Below are 15,456 nucleotides of genomic sequence, written 5' to 3' on the forward strand. Positions count from 1 at the left end.
ATGAATGTAGGAGAGGGAGGTAGAGAGGGAGAGAGAGGGTGGGAGTGAGGGAGGGAGAGAGAGAGGGAGAGAAAGGGGGAAAGTGGGATAGAGAAAGGGAGGGAGAGAAGGAGTAGAGGAATGTGCAGAAGAGACAAAAGAGACTGATCATGTGCTCCCCGCTGTGGCCTTAATTACATTATTCTGATCAGGCAGGACGCTGGGAAACCACTCGGCCCGGCCCCACCGCATTCCAACCGGGGCCGTCTCTGGCAAGCTCAAGACCGGAATACTGATTTGGGGATCGGGGGTTGGGGTGGGGGTAGGGCTACTGCCTCTTTCATCCGTAGGGCGAGGGTGAGGGTTGTGATGTGGGTGGGGGGGTTGGAGACCTGATGTCAAGCTACCGCTCCTGAGAATTTAGAGAGGGGCAGGGTGTAAATCCCAAAGCGTTCCCAAAATACTCCCAGCTTGAATGGCTGTGGCTTCCAACACATGATGCAAACACACCACACTGGTCTGAGCTGTGTCCTATGGGAATACTTCACGGGAATGAGGACAACTAGCACGACCGTACACCGCTTGCGTGCTCTTCTCATTACATAATACATGATCCGGAGTAAGAACACCTTACAATTACCTTCCATTATGTATTTCATTAAAGACTCAGTGCCGCATTAAAACAATATCAGTAAGCTACATTTACTGTAGCAGGTAAGTGACTGAATACTCCCATCTGAGGATCTTAATCTAGGTACATTAAACTGGGGCCTGATGAGGGAGAATATGGGGCACTTTAGCCTAATTTGGTCAATAAATCAAAATTAGCTTCAAAATGAAAACAAGCACAAATTCAGATAGGAATTAACAACGTGACACAGCATCGCCATCTAGTGGTCAAACACCCAAAGGTACAATTACTCAGCCACAGCCATCAGTCCAAACAGCCTTTCTGCAGTTTAACTTTAACTTTGCACACAGCTGCTCAAACATATTTATCAGTTCGGACAGACTTAGTATAATAGAATATAATAGAATAGTATCAAGCTGCAGAAGATATTTAATTCACATCTGCGATATGAGCATTGTAGGTCCTCCAATTCAAATGCACTCCCTTAATTGGTGGCACCTGTCTCCTTCCCCCACCTGTCAAGTCCTCGTTTGATCAATTGGTGTGTGTTGCTGAGATCTCCAGAGGCTGTTTGGACTGAAAGGCAAAACTACACTGACCTCTAAATCACTCTCTTGTGCTGCTAGCTATAGCTGACTTTCACTGACTGTCCAGCTAGCGGTACTGTACCTTTAAATAGACAATGGCAGTGGGGCTTAGCTTTTACATTGGGTAAGTTTAAAAATACCTCCTATGAATTCAATTCAATTTTATTTGTATAGCGCCATAACAATACAATTGCCTCCAGGCGCTTAACAGAGCCCAGAGCCTAAACCCCCTTAAACTGAGTTTTGAACTTGTGGATGTTTGTGATTTATTTTGCGTTTGATACATGCAGACCCTTTCTAAATGATTAGATTAGATTAGATTCAACTGTATCGTCATTGCACAGAGTACAAGTACTGAGACAACGAAATGCAGTTTAGCATCTAACCAGAAGTGCAAATAGCATTAAAAGTGCAGAGTATATGCAAATGTAGGGTGGACTAAGTGAATAAATATTGTAATAAATGTAAATCAAAGTGAATGACAAAACAACCAATTTCACCACTACAGACTTGCACTGCTTTGCTCAAACTCATTTGGAGCAAACACCATCGACCTGGCTCCGAAAGGTATATTTGTCCAGCGCACAAAATGTGCAAGTCAAAACTTATGCACCTTTCCCTCCAAACTAGTGGAATTCAGGTAATGATGGCAAACTGAACGTCTTGTTCTATTTCACACAGGTGCCATTAAAACGGAGTGCCGTGATCGATACATGTGGCTATCTATAGACGAGGCTTTCGCTGGGGCCGCACCCAAGCTACAAGCCGTGGGTGAGTGATGCCTAATCCCATTACTCGAACTTGCACCCCTAAAGCTCACTGGAGAGGAACACTTCGAGACGTGGTAGAAAGGTGGACGAGTGAGGGGAGGGTCGTTTACCCGTCCGCTGACAGTAATTTCCCCCTCCAACTTCTCACAACCCTTTTACTGATGTGATGCCTTCAAATGTGCTTTGAGGTTGCAAGCGCAAGTTATGAGATTAGGTCATTCCGACTTCCATTTATGGCCAATAGAACACTTTGCAAACAACCCAGCCATTTTATGTGCCTTCGGCAACTCCTATTGCATATATCTTTAGATAAGTACGGCGTTCACCCAGTGGATGACGACCATGCGGCAAAGTGTGGCTATACCATCAGCAACGTCAACATGAACGGTCGCCTTACCCTCAGAGCTTCCTATTTTTCCTGCTATACGCAGAATCAGGTATCATATCTTTCGATTTGAATAATATACTACATAAACCTTCATATAGACTTAAATTAATTAAATCACACACATCTAGAGATACAGTAGCCTATGTCTTGATGTCTTATGTGCACACTCGTTGTGAAATGAAATATTACCAGGACACACGGCCTGGCTGAAATCAATCTGAACCATGCAGTGCACTACTGACTGATTAACCAAAAACAATTTGTGTAGAACGATGAGGAGTTTCGATTCCTGTTCAATATCATCGTTACGGACAAAGAGGACCGAGAGACGCGGTACTGGATGGATGAGACCTGCAGGCTGCCCTTGGCCTGGTCCAACAGAGAAGTCCTCTGTGAGGAGGACTATATGGAGGTAACACTCACTGAAAGATGGACTTAAAACTTTTTGTATTCAGGAAGGCATTTCTGGCCTTGTGTTAAATCTTTTCTGTTATGCTTATGCTAATATTTAAATTTGTTTTAAATTGTATTGTATTATTATAGTTAATTTCTAATATGTGGGCACTCTGAGATTCTTTGGAATGAAAAGTACGTTAAAAATAAAATGAATTATTATTATTATTATTATTATTATTATTATTATTATTATTATTATTATTAACTGAAAGATGAAGTTGGCAATTCTGGTGGAAGGTTGTTGATATTTGAGCTTAACAGCAGATCAAATAACACCTCTGAAGTTGAGAAAATCTTAATTGTTATTGCCACTATATGAAATGATATAACTGAATAATGTATGATGGTTGTTGGTAACTGTGATCTCGCTATGACACCCTACTGTCCTGCTGCAGGTCACTGTGGAAAAGCATGGATCCTGCAAAGCCAATGAGGGAATGTCCAAGGAGTCCTGGAACGCTGCCTTAAGTACAGTAAGAACCCCTTGTTTTAAGATGGCCATCAGTCAAAAGGGCATATATCTGTGGGCATTGCAAAATTAGATTTTTCTGTGGTATTTTGCAAAAGGATACATACAAGGTTTCACCTTTCTAGCATGTATAATGAGACTTGTAGGATGCACTGTTACATAAACTGTTAAATTTATGTACAAATGTGTATTAGTGAAACGACCAGCTTGCTAGATGGATATATGCCTATATCATCTTAAGTTATAACCTTGTGGAGATCTGCAGTGAGTGGCTATCTTCACTACCACCTACTTAGGCTCGCTGGACTGCCAGTGACACCTGGCAAGTGATGCTCATGAGGGATCAGCATACCATGGTGACCATGTCTTTCAACGATGCCTACACTCAGGGCTATGTGCTGGACACCAGCCCAACCAGGGCGGTGTTCCGCACCACCTACAAGCAGCCTCATTCCCAGATCGTTTTGGTGAGTACTACATCTATCATGTGTTTACATGGACACTTTACTCCTATATTGGCCTGATTTAAGATATGGTGATGTTGACACAAAGGTATGATCGTATAGGTGCAGCCAACATCTTGGCCAGATTAAACTTGGTCTGTGTAAAACATATGGTCCATGCCTATTCTGTTCACCCTAGCTGTGCCATTTATATGAACGTGTGATGGCCTAAGTGATGAGTTCCATTGTTAACAACTCCCAAGTTTTGTATCTTATATCTAATATCTTGATTTGGTCTATTTTTAAACCAAATGTAAGACTTTACACTTGTAGGGACACTAAAACTTGGCTATTCGTTAAAGGAATCCTTTGGGGTTTTGAAATCAATCATGTTTCTCAATTTAAATGCCTTGAGCTTTCTTTGTCAGGTTAATGGAGTTGCCACAGAGGTCATCAATGCCACTGTGTACTACAGACAGAAATGGGCGGTTGTGATGCTCGACATGTCAGCAGCCTGCACGATCAGTGAGCCATCTTAATCTGGAGTCATTTGCATTCGCATAGATGTCCTCAATGGAATGTGCCGACAGATTATCACTCTGTGATTTAAAACGACGTGACCTTTGATTTAGACTTTTACTAATCATAACATAGTTGCACAGCTGGGTAATGCTGCCATTTAAAACGTCCTTGGCTTTTGGATGATTGTCATTCGTCTTGCCATCGCTGCACTTAATGTGATCGAAAGTTCTTTTGGACTTGTGACTGCAGTAATCTGTTTTGCCATCGCTCCACCCGTTTCAGACCCTGGCACTTTTGACGGGGAGAAGGTGCACTGGGCTGTTCCCCGTGTGATGACCCCACTGGTGCCGGACAATTCCTCGTTCGCGAGCAACCAGATAAGCATGGGGATAGACGGTCAGCTCATGGAGGCCACCGCCTGGAGAGCCTGGAACCACAGCTTGGAGGAGACGGGGCTGATGATGATAAACATCAGCGTTCCTTTCGGAGCTCGAGGCGGGTACAGAAAGGTCAGGGCTCTTCCGTGCACTCTGGCATAAAATGGGCACACTGAAGCGTGGCATAGAAATGTAAGGGCTTGCCCTCATGAACGGAGACATGGCATCTTTGTTTGCGTTCGCAGAGCTGTGTGCTGGATAATGTCTACCACGAACTCTATGCCATTTTCATGTACTACGAGCACATGTTCTCGCGGGTGTATGCCAACAATGCCACTGAACACACCAGGCACAGGATGATGAGACTGCTGGAGACTCCCTTGATCTGCCGAAACCCATTTACCACAGATGGTAAGCCTACTGACACCCAAGGCAGCACAATGTCACAAACCACACTACTACTGGTACATCAGTTATTGCATGGTTAGACGGTGTCTGAAAGTCAGATTTTCTGTCTTGTTTCCTGTTTAGCCAGTTTCACTCTGGCAGGGGGACTGCCAATGAAAACTAGCCTTTTGGCTACAATTGGGTGCATTTACACGTTAATGTTTATTAATGCACACTGTCCCTCTTCATCAAATAAACAAATCAATCAATCAATCAATCAACAGAGACGGTGCTTGATGAGCGGAAGTTTACTGTCATGCTAGGACACTTCCCCTCAGATGCTGAGCTGGTGTCCCTGCAGCTTAATGACATCTTCCTGACCATACCTGAAGCTTTCCAGCGTGGCTACTCTGTGATGACCCTCTCCAATATGAACGGCACCCACGGCTATGTTCTGGAGGTCCCGTTTGAAGATCCTGTAGTGCATCGGGCCGTGAGTATCGAAGTTAAAATATCTAGGATGTGGACCGAAGTTTGCATAAATTGCATTTGTGTGATTATCTTTAATGGCCAAAGATGCTGATAACAATAGCTGTAAATACCGTAGTTTTAAATATCGCTCTAGCACGTAACAATAGCATGTCCACCACACACTATGACCATAACCGGTAGAACAAAAATCACTTTCAGAGTGATTGTGTGAATGATAAAAACACTGACAATCGGACACTGACTTCAGATTTTAAAACATTTTCTTTATATCAGTCAGTGTGAATGCTCATATTGTTATAGTTGTCATTATTGGTGCATTGGCAGTGTTTCCCAAGGTCTCCTGACAACCTCAATAGCCGCCTCAACAGTTTTCTAGTAAACTGATATAACATGGGACATCAGGTGAATTTCATATACAACCACTTTGTCTGATTTGCCAGCACTAATCCCTCTAACAGTATTTAGGCGCTGGACTGCTGCAGTATTCTTTGAACATCAACTTCACCCTACATGTTCTACCACAAGAAGAACAATTCTATCACCTGGCCTCTGTCGTGGCCCAATTCCACAATGCCTGTAAGAACTATTTAGGCTTTCAGAATGCATGATGGGGGAATGATCAGAATTCACCAAGAATGAATTGGGTTTATTATCTTGCTTTATCACACCATTCAGTTCCTCCTGACATCACTGCCACCTGCAGAGAAAGCAGCATCATCTTTCAAATTAGCATGCCCACCCCCGACCACCTCTGGGAGGTTGGCATAGGCCATGATCTACTGACAACGGAGCTTGCAAGGGGACGTGGATACATACTGAGCAATGACACTCAGGGCATGATCCTAGAAGTGCCCGTTTTTACCCGGGGCTACACATATGAGGTAACATTAATATTTATGTCGACTTTGTTATACTGGGGAATAGGGGGCTGGTTGTATAGCATACTGAGTATTACTGCATGTTCCTGTCCCTTTAAAATGTTGTACTTTGTTCACGTCTTTGTAGAAGATTACCCTGAAGCAGTTTATTGGCATCTTTAAAGTAATAGCAAGAGATACAAAAACGTTGGATATTCAGAGCGTCACAACAAAGTACTGCAGTTTCCAAACTGATGAGCTAATTGGTAAAGTATTGACACACACATAAATGTATGTCTGCAATGCTGTATGCACTCCATTTGAACTGTACTTCAAAATGGTGGTTAAACAACACTTATGATGTCCCTGCAGTGTGTTCAACGGAGGGAGTCATGACTCTCGTCACCAAGACCACCTCCACCTGGCCCACGGTACCAACAAGACGGATAACATTAACAGATACAAACTGCAAACCACTAGAAGCTCATGACACCAGAATCCTGTTCTCTTTCGGCTTAAACACATGTGGAACTAAATTCACGGTACTATTTTTATGAACCGATTTGCCTTCAATATACAACTGTTCTGATTGATGAACATTTAACAAATGTTCTGTTGTGTCTGTCTAATGTCCTTCAGGTTGGAGACTCTTACGTTGTCTATGAAAATGAGATTGTTTCTGCTAAACAGTACATTCCAAAGCGCGACCCAGTCATTACAAGGGACTCTAAATTCAGGTAATCACTATAGCATTTGTATTCAATGGCATCTGTAAAACTAGTCCATCAGATGAATCATAACACCTCATTCTCCTTACAGGCTGACTGTGCAGTGCTTCTATCCGCTAACCTCTGTAAGAAGTCTATTTGTGGAGGGGATATTTCTGTCGGATGAACCTGGCTTTGGTTCAATTAATGTTAAAAAGGACCCTTCGGCAAACGGTAAGGAATAACTGCTTTATTTATTCACTAAATATTGTGGCTGTTCTCTGAGATTGCTAATGATTACTGATCATAACCCTTTTGTCTGCAGAAGGAACAGTGAATGGAGTTAGCTGTGGTGACAAAACTTCAGCTAATTCTGAAAGTCCAGGGAATACTTTTTTAGAGTCTACAAATGACTTAACTAGCAGAGAGGCTCTCCCTTATGGCGGTATTCACCCAGCCAGGGAGTCTCTTCTCACTCCAACATGGCCTTTCTTTCGGAGTGGTGACCGCCGGTACTCTGAACGTGGCTCACTGTCCAGTGGATTAGATGTGCTACCAGAGGAGGACACAGAAGGAACCCACCCTGGCTATTCAACTGACAAAATCTACAGTGACCTACTAGATGCCCATCATCTACCTGCAAAGCAGCATCCTTCCAACAAGGTTCCATCACCTGCCAGTGCTAGTTTGGATCGGGCTCCTTGGAAAAAGAGCACTCCCATTTATCATAGCTATAACTCTGTCGAAGATCAGAATGCTAACAGTTTGGGTAATGTTTTGTATAAAGATTTGATCTCTGGTGCTGATTCTAGCCTTTCGAGCAGTATCCCCAAAGACAAGGAAAAGGACATTTTCCACGATATGAAATCCCATCCTAATGAAGCCCGTGTTGACAATCTATCTCCTGACTATAGTACCCTTGATTCCCCCACCCCTTCTGGTCCTATGCCTGTTCATGCCGCCAGCACTAGTGGCACTAGTGGTACCAGTGCAACGCTGGCATCAAGTGAGGCAAAAAACACTACAACCCTTGGCCACAGAAGCAGCGGCTTGATAGAACCTGTTCAAGATGATTCATGGACAAGTACTGTTAAATCTGATGGCTCTTTTGAGTCACACATTGAAGGCCTCAGTGACCTTTCAACTGGCCAACAATTGAATGCTCAACCTCTAAGGCAGCGCGAATCTACTACTCCAGTGAGAAGTGTTGACAAGATCCTTAATGGACATCAACAAAGTAGCTTAGGAGAAGCCCAGGACGGTGAAGTCCACCATGATTTCTTACCGAAACATAGTTGGCCTAAATTGAAAGAAGCCAACAGCACTGTTCAAAATGCTCCAAGAAGTGTCAGAGCGTTTCAATTGGCTTCGCGTAATTTTCTAGATGGTATGACTCATAAAGTCAGACACATGCTTCAGAATTTTGTTCCCACACATTTTGCTCCTCCCCACCAAGAGACATCACTTCAAAATTCCAACCCCAATGAAGGACACGTCCAGGAAACTTCAAATCTATCCTCGACGCATCACCCCGAAGGACAGTCGGCTCTCGACCCACAAAAACACAGCAAGTTCATCACTGCTTACTTGCATCGTGACTTGACTCAACACAGCGATGATGATAAACAAACTCCCGACACAAAGCCTGTGAAGACTGACTACCAACCTTCACCTGACTATGGAGCTAATCAAGTAACAGACACACAACCATATCTTCAAACGGGTTTAAAGGATTTGATTGTGAGTGCGAGTGTGCATGCCAAACCTAGACCATCACAACCAGCACCAAGCTTAACTGACATTGGCAGCACCAGACGCCAATTGGGACCTAGTGTGCATAAAGGCATTGTGAGAGGTAAGGGTGACTTTCATGAAATGCTTGAACCAAGGAATTAAAGTGTATCTCCACCCTGAAGTGTCTTTTGAGCGGTAAACGTAATGGTGTGACTGAACTGTGATAACGCACCAATGCTAGTTTTAATATTGACAAAATTCCCATTTGTCTATAAAAGTTGGCATTTCATGGGTTGACACTTTAACTATAATGCCTGAGCATTATCACAACACTTAACCTGGTCCCCTTCAAATTCGATTGGTCTATGTCTAATGTTTATGAAATATATAACACGTCATGATTGCCACATTAAGTACTGCGCCTTTTCTCACACCAGGTTGATCGGACTTCTGATCACTTTATTTGGATTATCACTGTAGGTGAGTTGAAACTGCTTTTTAACTCAAACCTACAGCAAAGGTGATAAACTACCTGAACACAAACTGCACTCCGGGATTTGGAGCAACTTTCAACTTTCAACTTGAAACATGTCTCTAATTCATAGTCAAGTTCAGTTTCAATAAAGCTAAGAAAAAACACATCACTTTATTAACAATGCATTAAAGTGCAACAGTCCACATCGTCGTCACATCACCGAAAACTTTACGGCATTCTATTGACACTTTAAATAGCACACTGTTGCTGAATCGGCTATGCGATTATACTGATTTATTTTCAACTAAACCTCAAAAAAGCAAGAGACATTCAGTGTTGGCACCGCAGAAGGCTGGACTTACCATCAGCTGAGACGAACTGGCCGACAGCTGACGAACCCCCTCCGCTGTTTTCCACGAACTGGACCTCAGACACAATGATGTTGTCTTCCAGGACAGACCCGCAGCTCATGCACACAGCACTGCCGCGGGCTTGGTCGACATCGATGTCTGAGCATCCACAAGTCTTGCATACTCTCATGGTGCCGGTAGGAGTAGGCAACGAAATAAATCTAGAGATTTGGGAAGAATGGGCACTAATTAGGCACCATCCATGCATAACCCATAAGTTAACTCGCGTCCTTACAAACAGTGACATTATGGAATTGACGTTATGCATTCCTAAACAAATGTAAACGCATGACTTATTACTGAATTATCAGTGCTGTGTGCATAATTTAAGTAAAAACAGCATCACTTACAAGTTCCCTTTATCTGACACTTTTCTATTGCATTATCAACGCTTATATCATGAGGTTAGCTAGCTAGCTCTAACTGTTAATACAAAGACATGTTAACTTACCAGCTAGCTCCTCTTATATACATTCTAAACATGCTAACTTGTTATGCTTGCCTCATAAGTGCATGCAAAGAAAACGTAGTTAAATGCAAGTTGCGATTAGTGACATTTAACGCTGTGGGTCAGTAGGTTCCCTTTTATGAGCCTTTCAATAGCTAGGACGGGCTACCTAAGATTCGCTAACACCGCTAGCTAGCTAACTAACTTTATCGGATAAGTGAAGAAACTTACAGCGGTTTTGTAGCAAGCTAAACTTCCGCAGTCTGGAAAGAAATGTGACTCCCTACCTCTTTACAGAAATGCTTGAGTTGCCAGGGACAAAATAATCAAAGTGATAATATATCCATGTCTGTCTATTATGATAGCCAGTGTTTTGGTACCCATAGGCATGAACAACCGGGATGATCTACTAGGATAAAGGTGGCTTCCGTAGGGGAGGGTAAAGAAAATATGACATTCATTTTAGCTCATCGTTTTCATAGACGACAGTAAAACGCTACAAAAGGATATAAGTACAAATCGTTATATCGGGGTTGCCACATATACTGCTGTACTAATTTTGTAGATGACTCTTTGGAGTTCTAACTGTTCTACCACCCCTGAATTGGAAAATACTTTTGTCTGAATGGATTTCCTACTGACCGCGCTCTTGACGTTAGACTGCGCGCCTTTTCCCTTCTGGAAGGAGCGTAGATAGTGGGGTGGAGTTGTTAAATACCACTAGACATCTATGTGGACATACTAGTATATTCAGCTGCTTTATAAATGAACAGAAGTACAGAAGTGATGCCTGAATATGCCTGTGCAATAATTAATATAAATGTATTAATCGGAAAAATGCAAACGTTTGAACATTTGTGAGAGAGACAGAATTCTACTTTCAGTATTTTTATTTATGAATTCCTTTGCCATTGTATTTGTGATGGTCAACTAAAATGTGTATTCTCAGATGCTCTCTTGTTCTTGAAGTATTATGAGTGCCATGCTCCTATGCATTCTTGGCCTGGTCATGCACACGGAATCGATACACGCATGTGTACACTGGGTTACCCCAGTTGGTCAGGATCCTTAGCTCCACCACAGGATATACATTCTTAAGAGGGTCCTGAGGGTAAGAAAGAGGTCAACATATCATGATGCCAGCCTGCAAACAAATATAGACAAAATATTGTTTGGCTGTAGACCAGATATCTTGCCTTTAATTCAAAGGTTTGGACAGGGTCTCCATCTTTGCTGTAGGCAAATTTTCCAAGAAAAACCCCCTCTTGTTTCTGGGCAACGTGATGAATTCCCTAGGGTTAGTAAGTGGGAGAGTACTGTTGAAAAGATAATTGCACTTACATTTTGCTATTTTATATATTTATTTACTGTAACTTCAAGTTCATGTTGTCATTCAGTCTTAAATTTAAAATAAAATGTACTAGTTAGTGGTGAGCAAGAAACTCACATATACGGCAAAGTCTTGTGGAGCGCTATCAATCTGGCCAGTTGGGGACAGACTCTTGGGAAGGTGCTCCATAGTCACATGTGTGATTCTCACTGACTGGGATAGAGCGATGGTGACGGAGCCGTAGCTTCCCCGGAAGGCCCAGCACTTTCCTGGGTAGACTTCTGGCTTTCATAGGCAAAGGGTAAGAACAGAGACGGGGCCACCCAGTGGTGATTTCAGTCCTTAGTTATTACTCGGTAGTAATTTTAAAAATGGAGAACTAAAGGCACTGATTGTAAATCCGGTGTAAACCCAAATTATTTGTTTACATTCATTTTCAGCTACCTCAGGAAAAAGTATGTTTTTGTGGCATACAATGAAATGGACCAAGATTGCTGACATTCTTTTTTGATGGTATATCCTTGGCTAGAGAGCCTACTTATAGACTTTCAACATATAATACCTTGTCTTTAGGCGTCTATGACAGAAAAATCACCTCTATTACAGCACTGGGTCCTTGTGAGCAGAGCTGAAGTGACTGTGGACAGTATGATTTAGTGTACTGGGATGTAATCACTTTGCCTCCTAGTCAAATACATACACAAGTAAAGGGATACTGAATGTTATTCCATGAAAAAAGTAAAATACATTATTAACGTGTTATTTATGAATGTAAACATGTCCATTCACAAAATACCAGAAAATATGAGGGCGTAGTCTGTCATGCCAATTCCATCAGCATTGTATCGACTGAGTGCTTCCTTTACAGTCTTTTGGACATCCTGATTTAGGCACAAAATGTCCAGTTGTCACCTACATCCCTTTGGATCAATTTTCAGCTATACAAATACTGCATCCTACTCATGTGATAACATTCAATGTTTTTAGTATTATTTATGTGTTTACATAAATACAAATTCATCTTCTCTCCTCAGCAATCCCTTTGATAACTAAAATGAACGCTAGTCCAAGCCAGGACACCTCACCTGAGAAGTTGCTAGCTGCTGCACCAGCCTCGTCTCCATACTCTCCAGCACCACCTTCAGTTCAGGCCAGAGAACTACACCCTCTGCATCAGAACTAGAACCTGTAAAGAGGTACTCCTGCAGCCAGTTGGAAAATTCCATCTTAAGCTGTGATAAGTGAGAAGATGTGGAGTACAAGAGGAGATGTTTGTCACAACTGCTGTAAAGAAATTCCACAATATCACTGTTGTAATGACAACAATATGGTACAACAATAATGATAACATAATATGGTTGTCATATGATTTAGGATGCACTTTTAGAAGTGTTTTTCTTTCTGGCATTGTCACATACAGATGTATTCCATAAATAAAGATGTGTTGTATCAGAGGGGACTTACATCTGATGTCATTTTCTCTTCACTCTAAAGTGGGAATAAATAACAACAGTGTCAGTGAATATTCCCATCACTCCTCCCTCTTAATCATCCTGATGCATATTCAAAGAGTTTCACCTGTAAACTTCCGATTTCTTTCAGTAGGGTTTCTTTCCACCTGGCCTCTTTCTCTGCAAGCTGCTTTTGGATATCCGTCAATTGTTCCTGGATCTTTAGAAGGCACGTGTTAAAAGAGATACAGCGTAGAAACACCAGTCAGTGGAAAGAATGGCTTCAGGTCAGTGTAATGACACATGTGATCCCAAAAGTGATCATAATCGTGAATGGCATTCTGGCTTATCTAACCTTGGCCAGGTTTGTGCCACTTCCAGTATTGACTGATCTAGATGAGAGGTGTCGGAAAAGGATGGGGACCCCGAACCAAATACCTGAACAAAAAACAACAACAACAAACAAATCAGTAGACAGACATGCATGCATACAAACATACATGCATATGTCCAGGGGTACCAAAACACAGCAACAATAAGCAAAAACCTAGCATTTATTTATTTTCTTAAAAGTGCAATTATTGTGTGTCTTACCTAATCCCAAAAGTGTTAGACCAGCAACCATCAAAGCCTTTCTTCTCAGAGGCTGATAGTCCCTAGGCACCAACATGAACATTGAGTTTTACAAGTCTGATTTACATCACACATACAACTTACATCTAATCTGGCCAGACATCTTTCTTCCACTGCATAAATAACTGAATAAAACATCTTGGATTTAAATGCATGCTGTCAGACTCACCCTCGGAATAGAAGCACGTGCAGTGGCAAATGTAACCATATTGAGCACAGGGATCTTCTGAGGTCATCAGCAAAGCCTTTGAATCTCCTGTGCACTCCAACCAGCCAATAAACTAAGAACATAAAGCCAGCAGAGCCAAGATGTTCAGAATCACTTACAATGCCAAATCATGTTACATTTCCCTCGGGATAAATAAAGTATCCATCTATCTTTTCTTACTAGAAGTGTTTGAATTCTAAACTCAAACAAAGGCTCCTTTCTTTCGGAATTCTCATGACAAAGAAGTCAAGTCAGAACAAACCAGTCAAGGTACTATGGAGGATTATAGGGGCCAAAACTAAATAAATAAATAAATGAATGGTTAAATACTTGGATAAATACATAATTAGATAACAAAATGAATAAAATTAGATACTAAATATATAAATGTTACATGTACTCGTTTGCGTATATATATACTGTATATATTTACGGTACTGTCATAAGTCTAAATATTTGTCCTTCTCTATGTTGTCCTCATGGCTTCTGACCTATCGGAGCTGGCGTGTTATAGGTGGCTCGGTAGGGAGGGTAGTCACCGCCATCAAGCGAGGAGCTGTCTGAGTCATGGCCTGCATAGTCACTTCTGCTGCTGGAACTGGTGGAGGTAGAACGGGCTGTGTGTGAAGAGGAACAGCAGTGACTGTGTCTTCTGGATACTGACACACCTGGACAGAACAGTAGGATCTTTGGAAATGTGTTTGGGTGGGAGAAATGAGGATGTTGCATTATAGTGACTCATATTGAGAGGTAAGATTCTTTACCCGATGGACCAGCTGTGGGCTCCTCAAAGTCAGGAGTTGAAGTGTGGAGATGAGTTGAGATGGGAGATGGATAGGTGTGTGTCCCTGAGTGTTGACGCTTTCTTGTCTCAGCACCATTCCTGATGGATGGCAGGCAAAGGACAGGGATTTTTTTCTGAAATCGTCCTCGTTTTGGTATTTCATTCCACATCTCACACTTTGTCTCTCTCTCCCCTTACCTGACAGGATTTTGGCTTGTGTCATGCTCACACCTGTCATCATGATCTGTTGGCTTCTTTCGTGGCATTTCTGAAGGGATAGAGGGAGCTCGGCTCCTAGAAAAGACAGATCAGTTGAATAAAGTGACTATGACCATTCATTACGAGTATACCTGGTGGTAGCCTATGGTAAGACGTTGAATGTTAAAAAAAAAAAAAAAAAAAAAAAAGGGTTCAAGGTAATTTACATGAATTACTAGACTAAAAAGATTTTAAAAAATCGATATGAAATGAAAAATGTTAATTTATCATACCTTTCTCTAATTGAGGAATTAAGCTAGTTGCACAGAGGGCTTCATTGCAGGAGGCTTTGCAGAGCCAGCAGACTACTATTTTGAGAATAAAGAAATAGAATCTTCAACGCGCGCGTTATTATTACCAACCTTCTCTGATGTCACAGAGATAGATCTTTGGGATTGAAGTATTTGCGGTACTGATAAAAAAAAAAAAGTGTTAGCTGACAGGTACGGCCCGGTTGTTTTCAGGGTCTCCAATCCAGGGGGTGGCGGTAGGTGCCCGCTCTGAATTGAAGAAGAAGAAGACGAAACGGAATTTCACCGGGAAAATTAAAAAAAAAAATGTTTACTGTTGCTCTAGCTGAGATGAAGTTATCGTTTAGCGAATCACTCTTACTTTAACATACTACGAGCTACCAATTGTAATGGATATACGCGAAAAAAC

At 42.0% G+C, this 15,456-nt stretch overlaps 1 protein-coding gene across 1 annotated transcript in view; it reads right to left on the reverse strand.

The window, feature by feature from the left end:
- The window catches only part of brf1b (BRF1 general transcription factor IIIB subunit b), an 83,222-nt gene extending 72,734 nt beyond the window's left edge, over positions 1-10,488 (reverse strand). Inside the window, exons 1-2 of the mRNA XM_080831899.1 lie at positions 10,420-10,488; positions 9,637-9,845 (exon numbers count right to left, since the gene is read on the reverse strand). Coding sequence (XP_080688025.1) covers positions 9,637-9,814 — 178 coding nt within the window. The 5' untranslated portion in view covers positions 9,815-9,845; positions 10,420-10,488. The remainder of the gene's footprint in view (positions 1-9,636; positions 9,846-10,419) is intronic.
- Between the last annotated feature and the right edge of the window lie 4,968 nt (positions 10,489-15,456).

This window comes from Sprattus sprattus, assembly GCF_963457725.1.
Source record: "Sprattus sprattus genome assembly, chromosome: 2".
NCBI classification, from domain to species: Eukaryota; Metazoa; Chordata; class Actinopteri; order Clupeiformes; family Clupeidae; genus Sprattus; species Sprattus sprattus.